This window comes from Sander lucioperca, chromosome 16 (assembly GCF_008315115.2).
Source record: "Sander lucioperca isolate FBNREF2018 chromosome 16, SLUC_FBN_1.2, whole genome shotgun sequence".
In the NCBI taxonomy this organism is placed as follows: Eukaryota; Metazoa; Chordata; class Actinopteri; order Perciformes; family Percidae; genus Sander; species Sander lucioperca.
In genome coordinates, this window is record NC_050188.1 from 822,615 (window position 1) to 849,114 (window position 26,500).

General features: G+C 41.4%; 2 protein-coding genes across 5 annotated transcripts in view; one reads left to right on the plus strand and one right to left on the minus strand.

Moving 5' to 3' along the window:
* Nucleotides 1–4,647, plus strand: part of LOC116047811 (centromere protein P) — a 106,936-nt gene extending 102,289 nt beyond the window's left edge. Inside the window, exons 8-11 of one of the 2 annotated variants that reach the window (XM_031296810.2) lie at nucleotides 2,829–2,908; nucleotides 3,000–3,091; nucleotides 4,249–4,391; nucleotides 4,475–4,647. In XM_031296810.2, coding sequence (XP_031152670.1) covers nucleotides 2,829–2,908; nucleotides 3,000–3,091; nucleotides 4,249–4,379 — 303 coding nt within the window. In that variant the 3' untranslated portion in view covers nucleotides 4,380–4,391; nucleotides 4,475–4,647. Of the gene's footprint in view, nucleotides 1–2,828; nucleotides 2,909–2,999; nucleotides 3,092–4,248 lie in introns of both variants that reach the window. The other variant, XM_031296809.2, reaches the window with a different exon arrangement.
* Nucleotides 15–24,770, minus strand: ippk (inositol 1,3,4,5,6-pentakisphosphate 2-kinase). Of its 3 annotated transcripts, none has more exons than XM_031296807.2 (14): nucleotides 24,554–24,770; nucleotides 20,340–20,399; nucleotides 19,372–19,467; nucleotides 18,506–18,572; nucleotides 18,225–18,343; nucleotides 17,882–17,971; nucleotides 15,979–16,037; nucleotides 15,676–15,748; nucleotides 12,740–12,892; nucleotides 12,200–12,323; nucleotides 11,331–11,466; nucleotides 11,085–11,187; nucleotides 10,342–10,433; nucleotides 15–146 (listed from the first exon to the last, which is right to left on the minus strand). In XM_031296807.2, exons 1-14 carry the CDS (start codon nucleotides 24,632–24,634, stop codon nucleotides 107–109), a joined length of 1,293 nt encoding a protein of 430 aa, XP_031152667.1. In that variant the 5' UTR covers nucleotides 24,635–24,770; the 3' UTR covers nucleotides 15–106. The 3 variants fall into 3 exon arrangements, with proteins under 3 accessions (XP_031152667.1, XP_031152665.1, XP_031152666.1); XM_031296805.2 differs by lacking the exon at nucleotides 15–146 and adding an exon at nucleotides 9,128–9,764; XM_031296806.2 differs by lacking the exon at nucleotides 15–146 and adding an exon at nucleotides 9,772–10,158.
* Between the last annotated feature and the right edge of the window lie 1,730 nt (nucleotides 24,771–26,500).

Here is a 26,500-nt window from a genome sequence, read left to right on the forward strand (position 1 = left end):
TGTGTGTGTGTGTGTGTGTGTGTGTGTGTGTGTGTGTGTGTGTGTGTGTCGCTGTGTGATGATAGTGTGTCTTAGACCATTGCGCAGTTGTGTGGAGCAGAGCAGGCTAACGGAGCTGTGAGGTAAAGCCAGGATTTGTACTGCAGCTGGGACAAAAGAAGAGAGTGAGAGAGTAACAAACGGAGAGGGAGAGAGACAGAGAGAGAGAGAGAGAGAGACAGGTCTGACATTTGTCTTTCTGTCTGAGTGAGGACACGGCCAACATGTTGCAGCTGATTAATGAAGTGAAAGTGCTGGTAATGAACATGTGAAAATGACTAAATCAGGAGGTCGACTAATTATGAAACATGAAGGCTGGTTCAGTGCTGGGGTGGAAATAACCGGAAGGTGACAAGGTCTCAGAGGTCACACAAAACCAAACATCCCACTTCACTGTCAACTAGAAAGATGTGAAAAACTTATTTTTCTGCTCAGCAACATATTTAAACTAGAGACCATCTTGGGGGTTTCGAACAGGGCCTTTATTTTGATCTCAACTACACACCGTAAAGTTCCATGACTTGCACGGCTGCGTCGCTATCGCGGTGACAAAATCCGGTCGTAGACAGTGAGAAATATAAACATCTGGCAACGTACTCAAAACCTTCTCTTCGGTAGTTCCTGCTGCAGTAGGTGTCTCCAGGACCACATTTTGTCATGATGCCACACACACACACAGACATATATATACACACACACACACACGCAGACAAGGTGAAAACAATACCATGTACTTCCTCTGATGATGTCATTGAGTGTCTCGTGTGAATTGTGACATCATAAAAATGTGCCTGGAAGTTTATGAATAGGACCCATTACACCCCAAGGACATTTTTTGGCGAGCCACGCAGACCGGTCTCTCGCCCCGTAGATGAATGAGACCTCGCAGGTCTCGTAGAAGAGTTGTCCAACGCCGACACTAGGCAACGCCATTACACTTGTAGTGCAAGCACCAAAATGACAGTGCCCCTATTTTTTAAAAGCCAAATTACAGATAAATAACTTCCACTGTTTTTGTGTGTTTTTTTTTTTATATTTTTTTAATAACCTCATCATATTAGGTAAAATAAAAGGAAATGGACTAAGCATGAGCAAGAATAGGGAGCCCTCCTTATAATAAACTCTGAATTATTTTCTTCAAAACGTTTACATGAGTCGTAATGTTCACATCTGTTCGTTTCTTGTTGGAAAACAAAGAAGAGAAGTTTCCACTGGAACAGAAGCAGCTTTCATTTATCAACATCTCAGCTGTAAAGCCAATGAAACAACAACACAACCTAAAACTAGTGTACTCAGTACCTCATATTTGTGTGTTTTCTGTGATGAGTGAGGCCTAGTGTTCAGGTTACTAAACAGATGTTGTAGCGCCCCCCGCAGGGCAACTGAGACATCTTTTGAAAATGGAAGGAAACCGCAGTAATGGGCAGCATTTCACCAAGTTTCTACAGGCCAGGAATTACCTAGTACTTACCTGGTAATGTAGGAAGAACTAAAGGGAAATTACAATTTGTTTTGTAATAATACAATTAAAATAAAAGTCAGAAATCTTCCTTGAAAAGCAAGTAACAAACAAATAATTTTGTATATAACTTTTCAAAAAATAGACACATTCTTTAAAGATAGTAACTTCTCATGTATGCTGAAAGAACCAGTTGTAACGCATATTTCACTCTATATTTACTATGATATTTTGTCTTCTTTTTTTAAAGAATATTTAAAGTAATAATTTGTCATTATTGCTGTGATATTTGGTGTAAACTTTCTGCATAATTGCTTATAATAAGTGTAAAAGTACTTAAACAATACAAATAGTTTGTAGATTTTATCCAAACTCAATCAATGTTGTTTAAATAATGTCTGTGATGAAAACAGAGTCTGTAGATCAGGATCCTGTATTCATCATACTGTTAAAGTTGGGACTTAAAGTCCTCATATTATGCTGTTTGGCTTTTTCCTTTATTGTGTTATATATCTTTTTTGTACATGTAATAGGTTTACAAAGTGAAAAAGCCCAAAGTCCACCCCAAAGGGACTTACCATCTCCAACAGAAAACACTGTTCACAAACTGCTCCAAACAGCTCTATTGTAGTCCAGCCTTTACTTCAGAGACAAACGTGTTGTTAGTTTATAATGCTCGCCTAGCTGCTAGCGTGGCACTCCCTCATACTCTACTTCTGACTGGCTAGTAGTCCTTACCTAGATACTGCGCATGTGCGACTCCCAACAAAGATGGAACAGAAGTGTGATGTCTCACTCTGTAGCTAAAACAGAGAGCTCAACACACAGGGTGAAAAGAGGAGCTGCAGCAATGTGCAGTACAACAAATATATGTCGTTGTTTTTTTAGGGTTTTTTTTCCCTTTTTGTGATAGTGATAGTGGATAGACAGGAAAGGTGGGAGAGAGATGGGGGATGACACGCAGCAAAGGGCCGCAGGTCGGACTCAAACCTGGGTCGCTGCAAAGGACTCAGCCTACACTGGGCGCACCCTCTTACTGGGTGAGCTAGAGGTCGCCCCAAATATGGTGTTTTTTGAAAATGAAACCATGTAAACCTATTCTGGTACCTTCTCTAAATACAATTATAAACCTGAGCATAATATGAGCACTTTAAAGGTTTAAGTCTGTCTTAAAACAACACTGACATGTCCGTATGTATATTGGTTGCTGTAGTTGTTCTTCCATTCTGGTCACATTGAAGTCATGGGACCAACATCCACCCTGAGTGAAACATCTTTCTAAAGTTGATCTGAAGATAATGAGTCTCTCTGTGTGTTTCTCTCTCTGCAGGAGAAGTATCCGTCTGTCGTCTCTCTTCCTGGAGGCTGCAGGTCAGCGGTCATGACTCTGAATCACCCTGAGCTTCCTGGGTAAATATACTGAGACTGATGGAGCACAGTAACACACAGCCCTGAGCTGTCGCCTCAGCTGGCTTCTCACTGTATGTGTTTTTGTCTACAGCTGCGTCTTGTTCGTCCATTGGTCCGTCGAGGTCTCCAGAGAGGGCAGAGTCACTCCAAAGATCGAGCTGCTGACAAAGATCCCTGAGAAAGGTAAACTATCCGTCTGACAGACTCCTGCAGTTTACCTCAACTCTAACTATGAAAAGACAATGACATTTCTGTATTATTAATACACTAATCGTACCTAAAATCATATGAGTTTATTCCCAAAACAAAACGTGGGTGTCATGTGTTTTCTGGCTACATGCTGCTTAAACAAGCTCCACCAATACAGGAATTTGAAAGTGAGGGCACATGTCTGTAAATCACACCTTTTTGACTTTTCTCAGACTGTAACATAAATGAATAATCAGGACAAGAAACCAGCAGGTAAAATGTCCGAAATGTCGGTCTGGTGATAAGATTGAACATTAGACTGGGGAGTCTTTTCTACTGCACAAGAGGCGTGATCAACGGGCATAGTTCAAATGACTGTACGCAATTGGATAGTCCTTAAACCAATCAGACCAACGATCCGGGTGACGTAGCAGCGACAGCGGCATCAACGGGTTGCTGCGCTCCGGCGGCCGTCAAGAAGCTGTTTGGTCGCTTCTCTGTCGTCATCGTGTTAAACCCGCCAATAGCGCGCCAGGTGGATAAGCCCCCACAAAATTGTAACGGAAGCAGGATAGATGAACGTACAGGTTTCCAGCCTGAGCTGCAGGGCGAAATGAAATCGCCGGCAGATGGGGCTGGGTTTACCCAGTCTACTCTGAGTTTCTACTGGGAAAAAAAAACAACTTTATTCTCTATATTTGTTGAATGTTTGCTCACCTCTTGACAAATGTTACATGATGTTTGCACATTCAGCTGAGGATCACTGAATTAGACTATAGGTTTGCCAGCCATCAGGGCTGCAACTTAGTTATCACTGATTAAAACTACTACTATTTTTGAATTATACAGAATGCCAGTAAATAAGTTTGGAAAAATGGGTCAGTATCGATTTTTGTTGAGTTTTATTTGATCATCAGTCCAAAACCCAAAGATTTTCAGTTTATCACAGAAAAATAGCACCAAATCCTCACATTGAGAATCTGGAACCTACTAATGTATTACCTAATTTTCTGCTTTAAAAATGACTGAAATAATTATCAAAATAGTTGTAAATGAATTCATGTAAAAACAACTGATTTTTCTGACATCATCACTTTGCCTGGCAACACTTAGCTAAGATGATGTTCACTTCTTTGTCTCTTTCTCTGCAGCGCTGCAGTTGTTTCCCTCTCAGGCGGTCAGTGGCGCTGCCGAGGCCTTTCAGAGCCTGCTGAGAATTCTGGGACCTGAAGCTGCTGTGGAGTCAGTCATCATGGCGGTCAGCCTTTCACAGGACACATAACTCACATTTTCATCTCTGTGCACAACCACCAGTTAAGATGTAAAACATGCCAAAAACATTTCTCAACTGTTGTGTGTATATTAATACATGAACCTTTTATTATATGTTAACATGTCCAAACTGAGTTGTAGTACAAATAAAGGAAACACACAGCGATGGCTTAGTCTCTTAGAAATCTTTATTCAATAGAAAGAGCATGATGGTTTTAACAGCAGTGCTCATTGGTCAAAATCTACAAAAATAAATAATTTAAATACAAAATGCCAAACAGCAGTGTCGCCTTTGTATTTTGAAATAGTTTTCTTCTCTCAGCTATTTACACACACGCAGTTATTAGAAGTCTGTAGGTATCACAGTGCTGTGATGTTTCTGCAGGCCGACGCTCAGGCAGCAAGCAGGGGCAGAGGCAACCGACCAATCAGACTGCAGCTCATCTGTCGGAGCTTCGTCTCACCGTGAGAACAGTTTGCTTTTCCCTAATTACAAAAGAGCTCTTCTGTAATCTTTGACATAATCTTAAATGAAATAATTTTGCAATTTATCAGCTCTACGTTTTATCGAGCTCTAGTTTTTGCCTGTCTTGTATCATAGTATCATCATTGCATTAAATCTCTGACAATCTGAACCCAACATTTCCGGAATCCTTAAAGATTCTAAGTTTATCTGTATGAAAGAATATTCTGTCCGCTGCACGATAAGACTTTAACCTTTTTCCAACCTAAACTACACAAAGATGCTAGCTCGAAATACATATGTCTTTATGTAATTAGGGTTTTCACAAATCCATCTCAACTCGGGGTCCATTTGCTCTCTTGTTCTGGAGCTTTTGACCATATCGCAGTCATGAGTTTACTCAGTTGTCATGGAAATGTCTGAGCACCTCCTACGACTTCTGATTCTTGTCGACTTTAAAGTTTGACAACTAAACTCAATCTGCTGATGAAGAAATGTGTAATACAGTTGAAAGCTCTTGATCCAGAACAACATTGATTGATTGTTCTAGAAAAACCTTCAGAACTGTTAAAGAAATTACTTTCAGATAAAGTTACCACGATAGAAAGACAAAAGACATTTATTTTATCATTCTACACAGACATGACAATGTTTCAATCTCAGCAGAAAGGTTTGTGGTCAAAACATAGTCATGCACATGTAGTATAAAAAGTAAAACTAAGAACGATCTTTTTTGGAAATCTGTTAAGACGTAGTTGCGGCATTTGTGATCGGATGGTTTGGCATAAAGCCTATATATTTGTTTTAAAAGTTAACCGTAATAGCATCAAATCTTCAACTGTCTAACTCTAGAGACGACGCACAGAGATATCCACCCTACTCCCACTTAACTCCCATGAGCCTCTGCTTCTCTGTCATGCTGCCTGTTGCGTCTTCAGTTCAACAGTTCAAATATCAGTGGTTGGTTCAGTTCACTGCTGTCCACTCTCCAGCCCTTTTAACTCCTCCGTCTCCCAGGCAGCGGCAGTCAAACCTGATTGGTTAACGGTCAAACTGTCCAGAGTAACGAGTGTTGAAAGAAAGTTCTGATTGACGGACTGCAATCGATCTTGTTTTAAACTTTTTAGTGTTTGGATGTAACAGAACTACCGACCACGTCACAGTGATGTTGACCTGCTGCTGATTAAAAACATCTCCAGCTGCCTGACGATGGGAGATCAGAGCGGAGTGTCTAGAATTTTCTGTCGTCTGAAGTTTGTCTTGTAGTGTGATTTGTTTTCAGACGTTTGATTGGCTGATGGAGGTGGTGGAGGTTGGAGAGTGGACACTGTAAACAGGAACTGAAGTCAAGTGTTACCAGTTTATCTTAAGCCTCTGTGAGCGCTGCTGGGTTAAGAGGACGATGAGATCACCAGGAGGGGAAATCACAGGTTTGGACCTGACATCGAGGTAATACCAACACAAACAACATCTGGACTCAAGTCAACACAACATCTGCTGATGGTAACAGAGAGCTGAAGTCACCAAACTGGGTGCAAGTCTCAACTCCTGGTGACATCTGTCCTCAGAAACCTCCCAGCGCTCCTGAACGCATCGTTTTGCAAACATCAGACGACCCTGTTGAGCTTCAGGTCGGTTCGGGTCGTCAGGAGTTCGAGGTACTGAGAGTTCACGGCTGCGTCCACAGCAGCCTCAACTGATCTGAGGTCAGTCTGAACAGAGACGAACCAACACAGATATATCTCAGAGCTGTGAACGCACCCTGTAACAAAGTGAGTATTCTCAACACACTCTCTCACACACACACACGCACACACACACCCTCAAGTCCTACCAGAACATTTAGGCACATGGACAAACGCACATCAAGCCACTTATGGCACAGAAAACCAGCGGAGCAGCATTAAGCTGAATCTGAAGAGGACTGTTATCTGTTACCCAGCAGCCTTTGCTCTGGTGGGTTAGACTGATCTACAATAGAACAATAGACACTCTGACCTCTGGTGAGGAGAAAGAAGGCTCTCTGCTCTGGGAAGGTACGGTCACATTAGTCTTCTGTCCTGTGAAGTCTGGTAGTGGGATGACACTGGCTGTATTCAACCCCGCCTGCTATACAAGCAGTACGTACCGATTTGGCCAACATGTTGTATGCAGTATGCAAACAAAAGCAAAGCCTGCAAATTACCTAGATGTCATAATAATTCGGAAAAGCTCACCAGTATGCATCGGACCAGTCTAACTCGCCTACTTTGTCCCACGATGCTTTTCCGAAACCGGCTAAGCCTGGCCAGGCATACTGCAAAATACATCGGTTTTAACAGTTTCGTACAACATACTAGCATCGGTGTTTTCTGTCGGCCGACTGTGTGAAATCCCAGGTCAGAGGTGAACTCTGACCTGTGAGTCAGCACCCAAACAGCAAGCACGTGGCTGAATCTGTGGGCTTGGGCTTCAACTGTAAATAAGAGACCGGGCAAATACTCACAGCACCGAAGTGTAATGTAACCGTACATTTACAAAGCTACCTATCAACCAGGTCAGTAAACACAGGAGTGTTAGACAACTATTAATATGCTGCTTTTCTTTTCCAACAAAACCGGCTGTGACAACAATAAGAGTTAAAATAATGTGCTTTCCTCCCCCAACACAAAAGCAGGAACAAACACAAAAACGCTTGAAAAACCCTACAGGAGCTGCTTCGACAGAGGTCCCAGCTGGACCTTAAAGGGTCAGTTAACCCAAATGACTTGTATATACACTCAGTACTAAAAAGTCTTTAACTATGAGCTAATACAATACAACAGCACCTCCACTAATGCTACCCTTACGAAACTATACGGGACTGTATTATATTGAGTTCTGCCCCCCCCCCCCCACCTCTCACGTATGGAAATGAGGTGGACGAAACATAGTATAATATAACATCTGACAGTTTCAACATTAAATGAACAATAAAAGTTTCATAAAAATATAATTTATAACAGGGCTGTTGTACTGGATTGCATTATATTGTACAGCTGTACCTAATGAACACACCACTGAGTGTGTTTTCTCTCTTCCCTCTAGTGAAATCTCCATGCACATTGTTTCCTTTATTGGTCCGGGTTTTGAGATACGTGTCTGAGATTTCGACCTCCACCACAATACAACGGAGGAGCGTGACATTTGGTTTGTGTTTGGCATTGGAAAAAGATGTTCCTAGTTTTTATTGGAACTATTTTCTTTCAAATAGTTTCTATAAAAACTGTCTCCAGTGTCTTCTGTAGCTTATGCAGAGTTACAGTGGGACTGTTTCTGAGGAGTCATTCGTTAAATATTAAAACTTTGCTGTATTGTAGTGGAGGCAAAACGACGTACACGTCTAAACCTGGACCAACAAAAACCAAACCTGGGTCGATATCACTAGAGCGAGGGACTGGCCCTTCAACTACACTCCTCCCTGATAAAGAAAAATAAAGTCACAAACGTTTGACCTTCGACATCGCTCCTCCTCCTCCCACCTGTTTTCACGAAGGTTTTCAATCCATTCAAACACTGCAGCATCTCATCTCATTAATCAAATAGGAGTTGATCAGCGTGATGAGTTGCGCTGAAAACCTCCGTGGAGTCTAGCAGAGACCTGAAACATCGGCCCCTTCTTTGTGGCTGTAGCTATGGTAACTAGTGCTTCTGTTACAATGCTGATGTTAAAAAGGTGCTCTAAGCGATGTTGGGTGACGTCACTTCTTGTTGACGTTCGAAGTATTGCCAAACAAAATGGAGGCTAGCTCGCCCCTCCCTCCTCCTCATCCCGTTCCTCCAGCACTAACCCCCCCAACCCCCACTCCCAAATCCTTCTTGTCGGTTATTGGCTGGAACGCTGTTTGTTATGTTTCGTGGTGCAGTTCAGTGCACAGTTTGTTTTTGTTGCCGTTTGAGGAGCCTGGGCTGTCTACAGAGACCATGGATTTTTACAGTGTGTTCAGGGGACAGGCAGCTAGCGGATAGTGAGGAGATGTTTGCTTTATGTGACAACAAATGTTGTAGCCTAAAAAAAACGCGTGACATCGCTCAGCGCACCTTTATGAGAACACCAGTTCTACCTAGACATACATATTGGCCCCGCCTCAGTGCTGAGAGGCCCCGCCTACATTCAGGAAATGACATCATACATCTAAGCCCAACAACCTGTTTTTTTTTCTCTCCATCACTTTCATTTTTCTTTCGTCGTTCTTTCACTCAGACCCTCACTGTCAGCAGTGCTGCTTCAGAGAATGGCCATGTTGTTGCCAGGAGGTTAATCCGAACTCGTTTTAAAAGTTAATTTTCTAATAAATATGAATCATATTTTCACAGAGATGATGTTGGTTTTCACCTCCTGACAGGAATGAGAAGGCTCCACGACGACACAAAAAAAAAAAAACAACTCTAGAACCAGTAACAGAAATATTGGAAATCGCTTAAACGTCTGGTGGTTAAGTGTTGACTTCCTAGAGATTTTAATTTTTGCTGAGCAGCATCAACTGGAGCTGTTAACTGTTAGCATGAGTGAAGAGAAAGTGCTGCAGTAAAGTCTCGGATAGACAGCTCGGGTCTGAAGTGATTCTAGACCTCTGCATCAACACGGCGTCTCTGTTTGAAGCATCAGTGTGGCATCAGTTAGTCTTCGTCTTCAGGGTCGTCCGGCTCTTATTGGGCAATCACACCGGGTGGAAGAGCAGCGTGCAGTCCTCTCTCTCTGCAGCTGCGAAGATGCCGGAGTGCGGCGGCATAGAGCCCTTTGGCAAGGCACCGCCAGTCCTCAGGTAGCAGGAGACGATCTTCTGGTCCAGGCGCAACTGGCGGGGGATGCTGTCGAACGGCTTCGGGTCCAGATCCAAGATGGAGACTGAGTAAGAAAAGGCAGGAGGTCTGGAGGAGAGGAAGTCCCTGAGCCACCTCTGACTGGAAAGACTGGAGGAGGAGGAGGAGAATTTCTGTTTCAGTTTAAATATGCTGAGTTGATGTCTGGCTCCACTGGGTGGACTTCATTAGGTTCTACACACTGATTTATAAAAACGGTACGATATGTCTTCAGGGACCAAAATCAAGAGGTTATTACCGGGAAGTTGCCCTAATCAAGAATAGAACCAAAACTGATTTTCAATATCAATTAAGGCTTTAGTTTATAAGCAGTGTAAATAAAGTAAATGATGGGAAATGTTTTGGTATTTTATTGTGATAAATACGAATATGAATTTCATTAATCACAGATTACTGAAAGTTATTGATCAACTGTAAATCTCTGTAGTGATCAGGAACCAGTTCCATGATGGTAAATCTCTCCATAAAACCTTTCTGTAACGCCCTATAACATAACAAGAACAAACAGTGGACAGTTGTTAACAAATGTAGTAAACAGTGCGTTATCCACTGTGTTATAATGAACACATATAATAAACACTGTTTATCCCAACTGTTGGAGCAGTTTAGTGCAGCACTAGTCATATTAAAGATACCCTGTGGAGCAGTGGTGGAAAGTAACTCTTACCCTTCATCATCCTCTTCTTCCTCACTTCTGGGCACCAGGGTGACCATGATGGAGCAGTCCTTGGCTGTCATGGCAACGCGGTACTGATGGACCTGAAGTCCAAAACATACAGCAGTTAGACATGCGCCCATGTTAAGGCAGTCAAGTGAGTGTTCAGAGGGTGGGAAACCAGCCCTGTTCAGTAACTGATTCACAAAAAAAGAACAATGAATTAGCCGCTGTTAATGAATCGATACATTTCTTCCACTGTCACTGCATAACCTTAGTTATTGTGGCCATCAGTTAGAAATGTCTTACTTTCCTTCTTGATAAATCTGTATTTTTCCTGTTATGTAGAATTGCACTTTCGCTACTGAACTAGATGTTCTTTTTACAGTAAAAAAAAAAAAAAAAAAATCCCAGCTCAGTTTGTACTGATGAACTTTTTGTAACTTAAAATAATGTTTCCAAAATCGTTTCAGTGGTTCATCAACTCATAACAGGGTGAACGGCACTTCTGCATTCGCTTTGCGGCTCTATCGGCTATAACCGCACTATGCAAGTTTGCCAGATCGGGTAGCGGATCTGTAGTTTGAATGAGACAATTCCGCTTCCAACCTGTAGGGGGACCGAAGCGGGAAAGGTTCTCTAGTGTTGCTTTAACCAGTTTAATGCTCTGAGTCTAACAGACAGTCCGCTGATATTTGGAAAACCTCGATCATCATACAGAGAACCTGACGTGAGGTTCCAGCTCTTAGCCTTACCTTGGCGACAGCGTACTCCACAGAGCCGTCGTCCTCAGTCGGACACTTCTGCAGCTTCTCTAGGAAGGCCTCGTTGTACGGCCCATCCATCTGAAGACGAGTTCTGACACAGAGACAGACAGGAAGTTATGCCGGAGATCAGACAGTGGCTCTTCATAAGTGATGGGGTAAATAAACATTTACTACAGTTTTGTTTGTTTTCCCCCCCCCCTCCTTTCTTTCTGATACTGGTTAACTGTGTATTACCTCTCTTTAGGGAAGTCCTGCAAGTGTTGCTCCACCCGGCGGAACAGAGGGTAAAGTCCTTCAATGTCCAGCGTGTCCAACATCTGAGTCTGTAGTGTCCTGAACAAAACACTGTCGCTGGGTAAACCCTGAGAGCCTACACACACACACAGAGAGAGAGAAAGAAAGAGGACATCTTTTTTTTCTGTTCATATCAAACTGTTTAAGGTCACAATTCTATAATTCTATATAGTAACTTAAAATGTTTAAATCAGGAAGAGGTTTTCAGTTTCACAAATCAGAATCAGATGTTACAAAGCAAAATGTTGTGTTGAAAAGACAAGTGGTTCTTTCAAACCACAAACATTTCTGAGGGAGGCTGCGGCACAAGAAAAACCTTTGTAAGAGAGGAAAGGCAGGACACACACACACACACACACACACACACACACACACACACACACACACACCACACACACCACACACACACACACACACACACACACACACACACACACACACACACACACACACACACACACACACACACACACACACACACACACCTGTTAGACTGGTCTACAGAACTAGTTACAATTCACACCAGGAAAGGAAAAAAAAAAAGCAAATGAAAATCCAAGACAAAGAAGACCAGCAAGTAATCACATTGTAGAAGCTGGAGCTTAAATAAGGACAATAAATAAAAACTAGTGCTAGTAGAGTTTCATTTTACAGTCTGCATATTGTGTGTTTAGTAAACTGAACAACTTTGTGAGCTTCCAGATTTCCCTTCAGCTGTGACTGAGTGGAGCTCAAACCACTTCTAAAAACACCAGTTTAGTGGAATCACTGAACACAGAAAGAAACACAGAAAACAGACAGATTCTGACCATGGCGAATCCTCTCCTTGTTGAACACACTTGCTTCACAGAAGCTCCGTCCTTCTCCTTGTCTGTCCGTCACCACCCCTCCATCTCCTCCACCACCACCACTCAGCAGGGCGTTCACCAGGACCTATGGAGAGATACTTGCCGATGAGGCTTCATCACAGTGTGTGTCTGAAGACAGATAGTCAATGAAACGTGCTTCATGTCCTCTCTTCAGCCAAAGATCGTTAGTTCAGAGTCCACTCCAAACATCCACACTAGCCTTTATCAGTACAGCTTGTACATAGCTAACTTCTATCTAGTGTTTTTAAAATTAGAGACTAGCTTATACGCAAGTATGCAACTTCAAACTAACACTGTGACACCTGCTGTGAGTTTCTCTTCTCACATCTCCAACTGACTGAACAGTTTCACATCTGGAAAATACTGTTCTGACACCGAGACATGAGAATTTGTTCCGTTGGGGACTCTTAAAGCCAATACCAATATATTTTGTTACTTTGAATTAAAAGGAATAAACCCCCATAGATGTGTTGGTTTTACCTGGATGAAGTCGTTAAGGACAGCTTTGCTGGTCATGTGACTGTTGATCCTGATGTTTCCATGCTGGAAGTATGGTCGGAGATGATGCAGCAGAGAGGTCAGGTCCATCGCGTCGTCACTGCCCTCCTTACTGCTGTAGATACACTGACCGCCCTGACACACACACACACACACGATTGGTCACATCTTTGGTTCAGAGTAAAAAAGGCTGAATCAGAAGATCAAAGGTTACATTTGCAGCAACTTGAGAGATCTCAAGTAGAGATAAAGTTTAGAGAAGTTTGTCTTAGTCAAGTTTGTTTTGGAGGTGCACCAGCAGCTCACGCCTTGGCTCCCAGCACCGACAGCGGGCTGTACTGTGACTTTTTTTTTTTTTTTTTTTTTAACGGGACTTTTCTCGTTGCTACATGTCCTCCACGTCTAAACGGCAGACCTCAGCAACACGTCTATACGTAATGCGTTGCCCTGGGGACGGCATGCAATTCCTCGTTGCAGCAGCAAAACACCATTTGAAATGAAAACGTAGTGTTGATGTAGCCTTAAGGCCCAAACACACTGAAAGCGCCTCACGCGCACATTTTGTATATATCCTTTTTTTTTTTACAGTGAAACATGAGAGCAGATAATCGTGTGAATTAAGCTCATAATTAGGTGCGCCTACACAACTGCAAAATATCAAAGCAGCTGAGTGTGTGAAAGTTTCTTTAAAAGCCTAATCATTGTGATGGCGTTTATAAGTGAGTTGACAAAGGAGGGATTAATGCCGTATAATGCTATAATGCATTTACAATGTTTTTAGTGACCTACGCTGTCACTGTAGAAAAAAAACTACAGTTTCAATCATCCGTTTCGTGATGAAAAGTAACCGCAGGGTCGATGGCCTCTGGTCATCTATACATAATCTAGCCTTTTTGTTCTGCAGTAGGAGTGCAAGATATATCAACTCAACATCGTTAACGTAATATATTGAAAGTGTTGCAATAAGTACGCAATATTTAGGTTTATTTTGTGGTGCGCTGCGTCCTGTCCGTTGGCTTAGTTGTGTTTAGAGCCCGCTTCAAACGCTATAATGATCATCATTTCATTGGCTAGTTACCATGCCACTTGCACGTTAGCGCACAAGTCCACTACGTGACAAACTCTATGAGTGTACCGTGTGTGCATATTTCAACAGAGTAACAGTGTAAGTGAAGAAATTGATAGAGACAACAAAATGGAACGAATCAGAGAAGCGAAAGAAAAGTTGTGTCCGGTTCTCTTTATTTATATATTTGATACTGTCCAACCCATAAAACATGTCCTGTTCTGTAGATATGGTCCTTATTTATTTATTCATGTTGGATCAGTCCAATATGACAGTCAGTTGAAATAAACCTTGTGCTGTAAGAAAACTTGTTTAATTTGTTAGGAATCTATTTTGATGCGTTTTCCTGTAACTTTTGTAATTTTACATAGGTTTAAAAATATCAATTAATATCGATATCACAATATTCATAATCGATATCGCAATATCACATTTTGTCAATATCGTGCAACCCTATTCTGTAGCCTGTATTATTAAAAAGTGAAAATTAATTAATGCAACGTAAATGTCTTAATATCATTTTAAAAAAAATGTAACGTGTAATAATAGGCTTGATTATGATTAAGTTTTACGACCCTATTTGTCATGGGACAAAGTATAATGCTACCACTGATAGAGGTATCTGTAACATACACAACGAGGACCGAAAATTCTAATTGTCTCCGGTCAGAAAGACCGGTAGAAATAGGCCTAATTCCCTCTGCACAATTTGAATTTTGAATTTTTTTTTTTTCCTCTCTTTCTTTCTTTCTTTCTTTCTTTCTTTCTTTCTATTAAAACAATGAACAGTCATGTTTTTTTCTCATTACAAAAAAAATGACTGTAGCGTGTAGAAAAAACTACGTCACGTTCTCGCTCTGATTGAATGCAGTAGACTACCGTAGATTTACAAACGACGACAAGCATGCGGGAAAGTCAAAGCCCAAGCCACGGCAGAACAGGGACATATTGCGAATTACTTTAGAAAACCAAGCAGCGGCCGGTCTAACACAAATTAAGCCAAGAAATTGCCAGCGAGGAAGAGGCCCCATGTCACAAAGGCTTGACTTTCTCAACAGCCGGCGAGGTTCTTATTGGTATTACGGTGAAATCTAACCAGAGTGGGCCAAACTGGCCAAGGTAGCCTGCGTAATTCCCGTCTCCAGTGTGCCAGCAGAGAGAGGCTTCTCCCTGCAGAACCGCATCAAAACAGCGTAGAGGCTTATGCGCATTGCGAGTTGCAGAGAGGCAATCGTTTCAATTATTTTGATTCAAGTCGGCACTTTAAAATTTAATGAGCCAGTTTGTTTGTACTGTAGTTTGTATTGGTTTATTTCCTCTGCCTAGCAAATGGAAAAAAAGGCCCATTTTAATTCAGATTGGCACAATGTTATGTGCGTTGATCTAATTCTTTTGGCCTCTCTGCCTGTAGCAAGTAGCCTACATTTCAATAAAAATAGTATACATTTACATCCTGTGATGACATTATTCTTTATATAGCCTGCTTATCAACTGCTTTTGTACGCAATAAACACGGAAACTATTTGACCGGCATTTTTCCATTTGACCGGTAAAATGAAACCGGCACCAATTTTTTTCTAGTGGAAACACTGGCCTAAATAGCAATCTTTTCTAAAATACAGCTGGTTCTTTGGGGTTGGTGCTTCAAATCTAATGCCTGCGGTGTGCCATAGAGGCATCAATTGAGGCGCGTCAATGAACGCTTTCAGAGTGTGTGTGTGTGTGCCTTTAGAACCGATTCTTTAAAGCAGTAGATGTATTGATCGACTGTGTTGCTGATGAAGTCTTAAGTTGTGATTAAACAGTTCCACATTTTTTCAGACAGACAGGTGTGGCTGGGGTTGTGTCTCACCTTGAAGATTTTTAAGTTGTTCTGAGGTTCTTCTATCAGGTGTCTGATGGCAAAGTGCATTCTCTGTCTGTTTCTGAAAAACGCAAGAAAAAAAACAGAGCAAGTCCCATTCAGCTGCAGAACAGTGACGCAGCTTTATTATAAGAAGCTGAATCTGCAGTGTAGTGGTAGGATTTGTTGCAGAACTGACCTTAATAAACTTATACAGTATTGTGAAATACATTACTGCATTATAACTGGTAATGAGTTTTACACATAGTGAATGCAGTAGTGTTGATTGAACAGTTGCTGCAGTAATCTCACCCTGAGAACAGGTCGAGAGGACAGTACAGACTGCGTCTCTTCCACTTTCCACCGGCCACCTGGAGAGACCGAGAGAGAACACAAAGTGATTAAGGACAAAATGTCAAAGATGAGACAGCAGTAATAGAAACACAATGTTTGTTGTTCTTAAGTTGTACTATAGCTGTTCTGTACTTGTACTGATCCCGTTCTTTTGGCCCCGATTCCCTTGGAAATACTAAGTCCGATACATATATTTACCTAAATATTGATTAAATATGCATCACCTTGTTTTTCACAAGCTACTTGACCAAATACTAGGGGTTCAACGGTACATGTATTCCTATTGAACCAAAACGGTACGGTGCATGAATTTACACAGAATACACGGTATAAAAATAAATAAAAAATGAATTAATGTAATGCGGAACTACTGTTAGATACGCGGGTTCTTCAGGGACACCTAATCTGTAACCCCGCCTTAGCTCTGATTGGTGCCTAGCTCCGCCTATGTATGCTGTTTTTTGTCAGGTCGACGGTCCAGAGAGTGAGTCAGAGATAGCAGCACTAAGGACGAGTATGGCGAGTGGTGGCGACCCACAAGAGTTAGAGGACCCGCTGGCCTCTTTAAGATCGCAAGTTTGGGAAAACTTTGGTCAGTTCCAGTAGTACAGGCGAGAGAGTGGTGGATAAGACGAGGACTGTGTGTCGGCGTTGTTCAGCAGTTGTTGGTTATGTGAGTGGAAATACATCTAACATGCTAACGCATATCCGACGCCATCACCTTCACCAAAATGAAGACTGAAAAACAGAACAATTTTGGTACAAACATTTACTCGTCATGTGGCAGACAACCATATAGATATAATTCATTCATTATATATTGTTATATAAAATTAATATTTAGTGTTTAATAAATAATTGTTAACTGTAGTACAGAGTCTGTAGTCTATTGCACAAAGAAGCCCCCCCCCCCAACCCCCCAGTCTGACGGCAAACCCCACCCTACTACCTTAACTAACAAATTTTCTGCGGGAAACCCTGACATGTCATCTTCAATGCGGCCGTATTCACTCGTAGAGGAACCCGGCTTCAAGTATTGGCTGTATGTACTCGAACTTCGTTACAACATGCCATTTTCCCGTCCACACATGAGGCAAACTGTAGTCCCTCCCATATACAACCAAACACGGACGTTGATGGAGCACGAGTTGTCAGCTGCACCCTCCACTTCTCGTGCTACGGAAAGCTCTCTCACGGTGACTGCTCATTTTATTGCCTCTGAGTGGGAAATGAAAGCGTCAGTTCTACAGACGCGGCCCCTGTATGAGCAGCGCACAAGCACTCAGCTAGCTGAGAAGCTACAGGAGGTCATTACCAAATTTGCCAGTTGGCAAAGGTATGCCTGTTGCACTTAATAGCAACAATACTTTCTTTTATCTTTTGTGGGGGAAGGTCTCGCCAAAGTAGAACTTTTTTTTATTATTCTATGTAATTTGCACTTTCATAAATAAGAGATTCTGTTTTTTCACTTTTATAGCTGATTGTCTTATTTTTTTTACAAATTCCAGATGGAGTCTGGAGATGATGTGGGGTAGCCTACTTATTGTTTACTGTTTACATCTTACTTTACACACTTCAGGCTGTTGCAGCTAGCTCAGGGGAGAGACTGTATGACACTAGGTAGTACAGCCTGAGACATGCACAATAAAAAAAAATTTGCCTTCTGCATTTTTGTTTTGCTTTCCCCTCCATTGTACCGAACCGTCTGAACCGAGGTATGAATCGAACCGTGACTTCTGTGTACCGTTCCAACCCTACCAAATACTAAATGTCCATTACGTTTATAAGCTTAAATTATTGATATGATGGGAAAAAAAATGTCCTCACCGTGGCATCCCTACTGTACTGTGGTTGTAGTTACCTTATAGTGTTGGTGCATGCAGAAGCGGCACACTTTGGTCTTGATGTCTTTGCTGACGTGTTTAGAGGATGGCAGGAAGCCACATTTAGGCTAAAACACAAGACACACAAAAACAGCAGCTAAGTAACATACACACATGCAGTCATACTCATGTGATTTGTCATTTGCCTTTATGAGAGTGATTCACAGGCAAAGAATTTCTGAAACTGTGGCTGCTTGTGTGCACTTCTTTATTAGGAATACAGGTTCTCTTTCCTGAAACATTATCAGTGCCGCTATTCAATTTTAAAAGCGGGGGGAACAATTGTATGCCTTAAAAAGAAATGCGTGAGTGTGTGTATACCTTGATCTCGATACAGAGTGGAGGAGTGTGTGTTGGCTGGTGGAGGGCTGGAGATGTCAGGTTGGGTAGACAGAGTGCACAGCCGCTGTAGATGTCCATCACCTTCTCACAGCGCCAGGCTGACAAACACACAGACACAACATGTTCAGTACTCATCTACAGTATAACCCTCTGCAAGTAAACAAATTAGCGTAAACATATTCCCCAACATGTCAAACTGTCCCTTTAACAGATTTCAATACTAGTTTTCCCACAGAACTTATTTTGAAAAACCGTTTTACCTGGTCTTTGATGTTGAACTTTGATTGACAACTGTCGCACAAACTCTAACGGTAGTTTGACCACTTCCTGTGGAGAAAATGAAGACAGTCACATTAGTCCAGTCTGTGAACAGAACACGTCCGCACGTCTGTCTCTGCTGCTGAGTCTTGGTTTCTGTTTTCTACCGCAAAGCGCTGTGATCTACTGGGTAGTGTTTTCTAATCATCAGTTTACTTTGGGGGGTGATCATGCACGGAGCCAACTTTGATAGTGCATTTTAACGGTGTTTTAAATGTAGGCACAATGTAACCCCCGGGAGTGTTTTTCATGTGCTAAAACTCTCCAGACTTTGTTTTTGTAAATTTCTGCTGCTAGAAATACATTCCATTAGGGATTCACATTAAGCTTACAAAACTTATTTATGCACTGTTGCTATTTTTGAAAAGTGCAACAATTTACAAACGTCCCCAGATTTTAGACAGTGGGGGGTAAAATTGCCACAGGCTTCACGGTTACTGATCAGTGACCAAGACTTGCCTGTATTGAATTGTATTTGTCTGAGGTTTTCATTTTTTCTTACTTGTCTTGTTTGTTTTAGCTTTAAGGAAAACTCTACATTAGCCGGTACTAGCATAACACATCTGAATCTCTGACTGCTCTGTCAGTCGTCAAATTGCATTGTGAGTAATGTAGGCTCCTTGTTTTGACCATACATTTTTACCCTTTTTGTCCACTGTGTTTCTAACAATGTTCTAGGAGTGTAATGTTAAACCAGTGGAGCAAGTTTTTGATGTTACGCACGATAAAAGTTAGATAAAGACTAAACGGATAAAAGATGAAAAAAAAAAAAAAAAAACATACCGGATGACCGTTAACTGTGTCTTACCCCACTGTGGATGAACTTCTCTCCCAGCAGGCTGCTCATCACGTTGGAGCTGAAGTCAACAATGTTCTGGATCTGCCTAAAAGCCTGCTCCACTGTCTGGAGGACAAACACAAAGACAGACAGGCAAGTTATAACCTGTTCTGAGACTTGACATTTAATCTCTGTCAACATTAGATGTCATGTTGACAGAGCATTGAGTTATTTGCCCTCTCTGAGGTACATAGGGGATCACAAAGTCATCTCAGTTACTCAGTCATCGGTTTACACTAAACGCCAACATGTGATTATGGATAACCAGCCTCACAGAGCTGATCAACAATGGACTCTGTTCACTCTTAGCATTGTTCCAGACCTCTCCCACAATCTACGATTCTTTCACAGATTCAAAAAGTGTTTTGCAGTTGTGCTCATTGACAAGTGTTTCCATGGTTAGACAAACAATCACCCGCTCTGGGCTCCGTACACCTGACTAAGAACATTATTTAATTTAATTAGGCGTTATCTTCTTACAAAACTTCATAGCTACCAAGATACATCAAATGTAACCACATATTTGTGTGCAAAGTGGGCTTATGTAGGAATGGTGACTCCATTTGTCATCACAGCTGACAACTGCTCCTTGTGTATTTGGACACGCGATCAGGCACAGGCACACACACTTCCCCACTCATCCTGTCTCTTTCTATCAGAGATGGAGATAGAGAGAGAGCCGTGACTGGCGCGTAGATATACGTGCCCGGTATGAATGGCCAGGCACGTTATCTACACTATGCGACACTTACGCATGCGCTGTGTTCCAGCTGTTACTTTGGAAAGTTTCTGTCAGAAAGATTACAAGTTCACGTTGCAAAAAAATGTAATTAACAAGCACACATTAATTAGAAGATTCCCACAATCCATGAGATCTGCATCAAGATGACCAGGCTTTGGCTTCAGAAAACGCCTGACACTCACCGACTCATATTTACCTGTGGTGGATTTTCAGAGTCCTCGGCTGGATACTTGAGCAGGCGTAGAACTCTGGAAAGCTGCAAGTACAAAAGAAAAGCTCAGGATCAATGGAGCCTCATTTAAACACAGGACAGAACGTAGACTCACACCAGAGGCCTGTACTACGAAGCAAGATTTGGCGTTAACGAGGTAACTTCAGGTTCAACCCAGGGTTTTCTGTACCACGACGGTGGATAACTTGTTACCGGGTTCAATCACCATGGTAACTTATGCTGAACACCTAACCTGGTCGGGAGTAGGTTAAGTTGGAGATTAGAGATCAACTGGTGTAAAAGCACCGCCTACTGACCAATCAATACTCGATTGATAACTGCGTCACCGGTCTTAGAAGATCCGGCGGGGAGAGAGAGGAGAGAGAGAGAGAGGAGAGAGAGAGAGAGGAGAGAGAGAGAGAGAGAGAGAGAGAGGAGAGAGAGAGAGAGAGAGAGAGAGAGGAGAGAGAGAGAGAGAGAGAGAGAGAGAGAGAGAGAGAGAGAGAGAGAGAGACTCTCATAAAAGTTAAAACATTTAGAGACCGACAACCCCGTTAACATTCCCTGATGGGTATTTTTATGAAATATATAGATTTTAATGGGAGGGAATTACATATAGGGTATCAGTATCTTGAGCCGTGTGTTGCCAATGCGCACATCGGTTTGAATTATGTTTTTATATATTTTTATTTGCTCTCACGATCGCTTCCACTGCCAGGGTTGCAACTGAAATAATGGGCTAAAGCAACGGCAGTTTATGGAAAGCACAAGTATAATTATATTCAGATCTTGTGCCTGGCTGATGGGGAAGTGATATTTGATAAGTGTTTTGATTTACGCATTCACCGTCGTGACACAGGTTATGCGAGACCACAGTTGTTAGGGTTAGTGAAGCCAAGTAACTGAAAGAAATCCAGGGCATGTTGATCTTGATTCGTAGTACAGGCCTCTGAACTACTGCGCAGGGTCAATCCAGCAACATCTACAAGAGATTCCTGAGGTGGGTTAAAATACTGATAGTTTTCCCACAGTGCAACAGGACCAGCAAGTCCACTGAGAGGTGGGACAATTGTCTCTGATAGTCTACAGAACTTTCACTATATTAACTTGTTTTGTTTTTTATAATACACAACAGTGACTACTCCTGTCAGCACTTGGGTGTGTTTAAGTAAATAGCATCCATATACCTGGAAATATGATGACATAACAGGATATTTTAGCAGCAAGTTTCTACATTTTCTTGGATGCACACAAACTACATTGCTGAGGATAATCAGGTTATGCAGGAAGCCGGTGTGTTTATGTGCACTGTAGTATGCTGGTTATTGTAAAATCCACATTCACATGCAGTAAGTCAGTAAACAAATTCTAAGACTTACTTTAAGTGTATTGGTGTTACACTTTTTTGGGGCGGATACTGCAGCGAGAATTTTTCCTTACAGCTCAAACTTGTCCAACCAGTCAAATGTTCAGTGGTGAAAACCAACTTAATTTAGACTTCTAGGGGCAACTTAGTTTCAGTTTTAGTCAGACATTGAATTAAATTATTTTGAAAAAAGGGATGTAGCTTTACATGTAATTATATCTTCTTATTTCCTGCTACTCTTCTGTCAACAGTGATACTTCCCCTGTATTGGGTCCTGCACCTGCTTATGTAAAAGAAAAATGCTACTAACCCATTCCCCTCTAAAACTGGTCTCAAACATTTCATATATCAGACGGGCTCTAATAATCAGTGTAGCAATATTGATACGAATATGTATTTCAATATCAATGTACATGGTAAATACCTGCAGAGTCACAAACAAAATAATTCACCCAAACTATTCCCTTGTGCCTAGAGCACAACATGTTTTTGATACCAACTGCAATGTATCTGTTGCATGAAGTATCAAAAACTGTGCCTGACTCTCTAAGCTTCCCTCCCGTCGTCAGCGTTTCAGGGTCTTCCGCATCTGCACTCTCGGAGTCCATGCACCGTCATTGCAGCCGGGGAATAACTAACGCCAGTGTAGCCGCACTTTCTACTGGGCAATATGGACCAAAATCATTTTCATACTAATTAAAATAAAAGTACAGTGCCTGTTGAAAATGTGCCGGTTTGGAACAGGCCGATTGCTTGGCCTGTGGTATTGCTGGTTGTTGAATTCTCCAAAACCAAAGTGTACCCCAAAATGACTTACAGAAGGACCCCAAACCACTTAATATGCAACTCCACTTTACAGCCTACTACTGACTTACAGTGTAGGCTACGTCTACATCAGCGGAAGCCATTGTACCTCTATATTTACCTGACAGAGAACAGGGCAGATTCAGAATTTAATCACAAAATATCACAATTAAAATGTGGAGTAATCAGACAGTTGCCTCATGGACTCTTGACAGTGCTACCCACCTGGCCCGTTATGAGAGCTAATCAGCACATATATCTGCGCTAATCAACCACCAGAAACAGAGCAAGTAGCCTACAGAGAATCTCACATTTAGCTCCGGGCTGTTTGTTTGTTTGTGTTTGTTTGTGTAGCGACGGCGGCGTCGTCTCGTCTCTCGTGCGATGTCCATGTAAGCAATCCGCTGTTGCTCCGGGAATGCAAAGAAAAGTTTGGTTGTTAACGTTATATCCAGTAATCATGTAACGCAAAACAGTCAAAGTCGTTGAACCCGATGCTGTGCAGAGCGTCGTCAACATTTTTTTTTAAAAATGTCTGCAGTCAACCTAGGGGAAAGACTGTTAAATACATCAAAGTATTTGGTGTTGTGTCGAAGTCTGTTCCCCCGTCAAGTACTTTATTGTGATTGTAGTAATCTATTGGCTGTAATAAATATATTGGCCAGGTTTTTGTGAGGGAGATATACGTTATAGGCATAACGTTACATGTACCCTGGTAATAGGAGAATGATTCGCTTTTTTTAAACGGCGGTAGTAACGTAATAAGTTATAAGTGGTGAAAATTAGAGGCAAATTTACACAACAATTGCGATGTCCCTGTATGCTATCCGCTCGTGCTCCAGGAAAGTGAAGAAAAGTTAAGCTTGGTATATCCAGCAACTAACGTTGGATGTAACGTTGGAATTAGGAAAAAGTGTACTGAGTCAAAGTCGGTAGTTGCCCTAGTTGTGACATCACAACTGTACGGAAATGCTGACAGGTTTAAAGGCATTGTTTCCAAATAAAGCAAAAAAGAAATCTCACTTTTTACAATATGGGACCGTTAAGTAAACGTAAACAACCAAAACAAGAAAGCTTGATTGTTAATGAGCTGATTAACTTTACAACCACAGATATCTATGGTTACAACACTGCTGCTGTGATGTCATACCTTCATAACATGTCCCCGATTGCTCAATACCAACATGAGCAAAGCGGTCCGTAAATGTGACTTTCCCAAAGTCAAACAGGGATATGTCAATCAATCAATTTTTATTTGTCACATTAAATCCTACGAGGTACAATTACAGTGAAATGTTATCCCATCGGCTACTTACTACTGCATGATTACTCATAAAGCTGACTGTGGCCGTCAGATCGCCACACAGAAAAAGAGTCACCCGGTTAAATGACACGGCACTACAGGACCAGCCAAGTCTCGGGGAAATGACACCACAGCTCCCGACAGACAGTTAGTGTATTCACCACCCTGCCCTCAAAAGTCTAGCTGTCTGCATCAGAGTCAGCTAACAGGCAGCTTCTGTTAGGCAGCAGCCTAGTAAAACGTTTACTCCAACCAGCAGCTGGATGAGAAACCTGGGAAGCTGCATGTGGCTACATTAGCTTCCCAGCAGACCGTTTAGGATTTTACATGTTATAACCCAACACCACCCAGTCACTCCGTCACTTTGACTGGACATACAGCTGTATGTAATTTCTACTAGTTAGTGGTGTTTTTATGAGTTGTAGTCACTGTGTAACAATCTCTGGACTGATTTGAACTCTGAGTTGTTGGCTAGGCTAAGCTAGCACACACAGGCTAACGATGATAACTACATAAAATCCTGATGCGTCACCCTTCAGTTATAAACAGATGTTTCAGATAACTTCTATAAAGTTTCCATCGACAGCAACACCGAGCTGCAGCCCATTTAACGTTAGAGAAGTGTGAAGCGAGCGGTGGGTGTCCTTTTTAAAGCTAAATGTACACCGCTCCTGCTTTAGCCGAACTTGGACTAACGTTAGCTTTATGTTAGCCTAGCCTGCTCACCTGTACGTGTGAGACCACCAGGCTCTTGTTCCCCTCTCCATGATACTTCCAGTCGTTCTCGTCCATTTTGTCCAGTTCCATCACACCAATGATGACAAACTGAGCTCCCGTTAACAGTCAGAAAGTAACGACGGCACGGCAACATACAAGTACTCCGACTGGCACTACTGGCTGCTAGCAATGAAGTACCAAAGAACTGACTGACTTCTTCTGCTGCTGCCATAGACAGCATATAAGGGCTGCTGCCCGGCCCCAGTAGACAACATCCGATTGAGACTTCAAAATAAAAGTCATATATATATATATATATATATATATATATAATATATATATATATATATATATATATATATATATATATATATATATATATATATATATATATATATATATATATATATAATATATATATATATATATATATATATATATATATATATTTCAATATTTATATTTCAAGAAAATTGGTGTCCTTAAAGGTTGGGTTTTTCCTCATTTTAAGATCAATTTGCAAAAGATGATTTTCTTATTCCTCTTTTTAGTCAACTTTAGCATGGGTGTCCTAATTTTTTCACATGACTGTAGCATCAAGCCTAGATGGAACAAGCATGTAGCAGAACTTCATGCCAAAGCTGGGTGTGTTTAAGTAAAGAGCATTAATATACCTGGAAATATGATGACATAACAGGATATTTTAGCACTAAGTTTCTACATTTTCTTGTATGCACACAAACTGCATTGCTGAGAAAAATCAGGTTATGCAGGAAGCCGGGTTAGGGTTAGGGTTAGCCCCTTAGACAGGACCCTTTATTTGAACAGAAGAAATGGGCAAATGCAGATTTTAAATATGCTCTTAGATTTATAAAAAAGAATGAGAACTCGATGACGTCTGACTCTTTGGCATATAAGATGCATAACAGAAGTTATAATGACCCTTAAATATTGAGGGAGTCAGTGGCTCAGATGTAATCTGCAAGATGTGGCTGACGGCAACATTATAATGAGTTGTTTAACTGTATTGGGAGGAATACTTTTGAAGTGGAAAATATTGATAATAATGAAAATGTGGTTATTAATTCAGAAGAGGTACAATCTGCAGTATGACAAAGTGTGCGGCGCTGATAAAATAACTGCCGAACATCAAAAATATGCAAGCAAGAAACTTGTTCCTCTGTTTGCTATTTCTTATTTCATGGGACTCAGCCTGAAACTACGTTACCTGTATTATTAGTGCCCATCATCAAAGACAAAGCTGGCAAAATAAACAGCATGGACAATCATAGACCTATAGCCCTAGCTAGCATTGTATCTAAAGTGTTGGAGAGAATTTTTCTCAACAGGTTGGAACAGTATATTCTTACCACTGACAACCAATTTGGTTTTAAACATCAACACGGTACAGACAGGCATATTTGCCTTAAAGGAAATTTTAGATCATTATAATAGCCAGAATTCCCCAACTTTTATGTTTCATAGATGCCTCTTAGGCATTTGATCGTGTAAACCATGACAAATTATTTCTTAAATTGCAACATAGAGGAGTGCCAAAAGTAATTATAAGAATTCTAGTCTTCTGGTATTCTCATCAGTCTATGCAGGGGGGGCGTCCATTTTTTGGCAGGGGGGGCAGGGGGGTGTCCATTTTTTGTTGGCAACGGACCTCGTCAGGGTGGTATTTTGTCACCTTTTCTTGTTAATGTTTTAATTGTACTGTTTATTTATTGCTATGTTTGTAAATATTGTTATTTTTAATGTACTATGTACCAGGCGCGTAGTCAGTAATGGGCCAGGGTGGCACTGGCCCACCCACTTTACTCACTAGTCCGTCCAGCCAAGTTTGATCAAAATACGTTTTGTTATGGAAAATATTCAAATGTATGTAAACAAATAAATAGTAACAGAACTAGTTGTGTGTGTTTAATGTGTCTTCTGCGTTATTATTTAAGT

Bases quoted from the DNA above. Each gene is read 5' to 3' on its own strand.
- ippk (XM_031296805.2), bottom strand. From the start codon at position 24,634: ATGGAACTGGACAAAATGGACGAGAACGACTGGAAGTATCATGGAGAG. The intron at 16,038-17,881 runs GTAACTACAACC...CGGTCTCTCCAG, and splicing joins GCATGCACCAACACTATAAG to GTGGCCGGTGGAAAGTGGAA. The intron at 15,749-15,978 runs GTGAGATTACTG...TGCGTTTTTCAG, and splicing joins CCTCTCGACCTGTTCTCAGG to AAACAGACAGAGAATGCACT.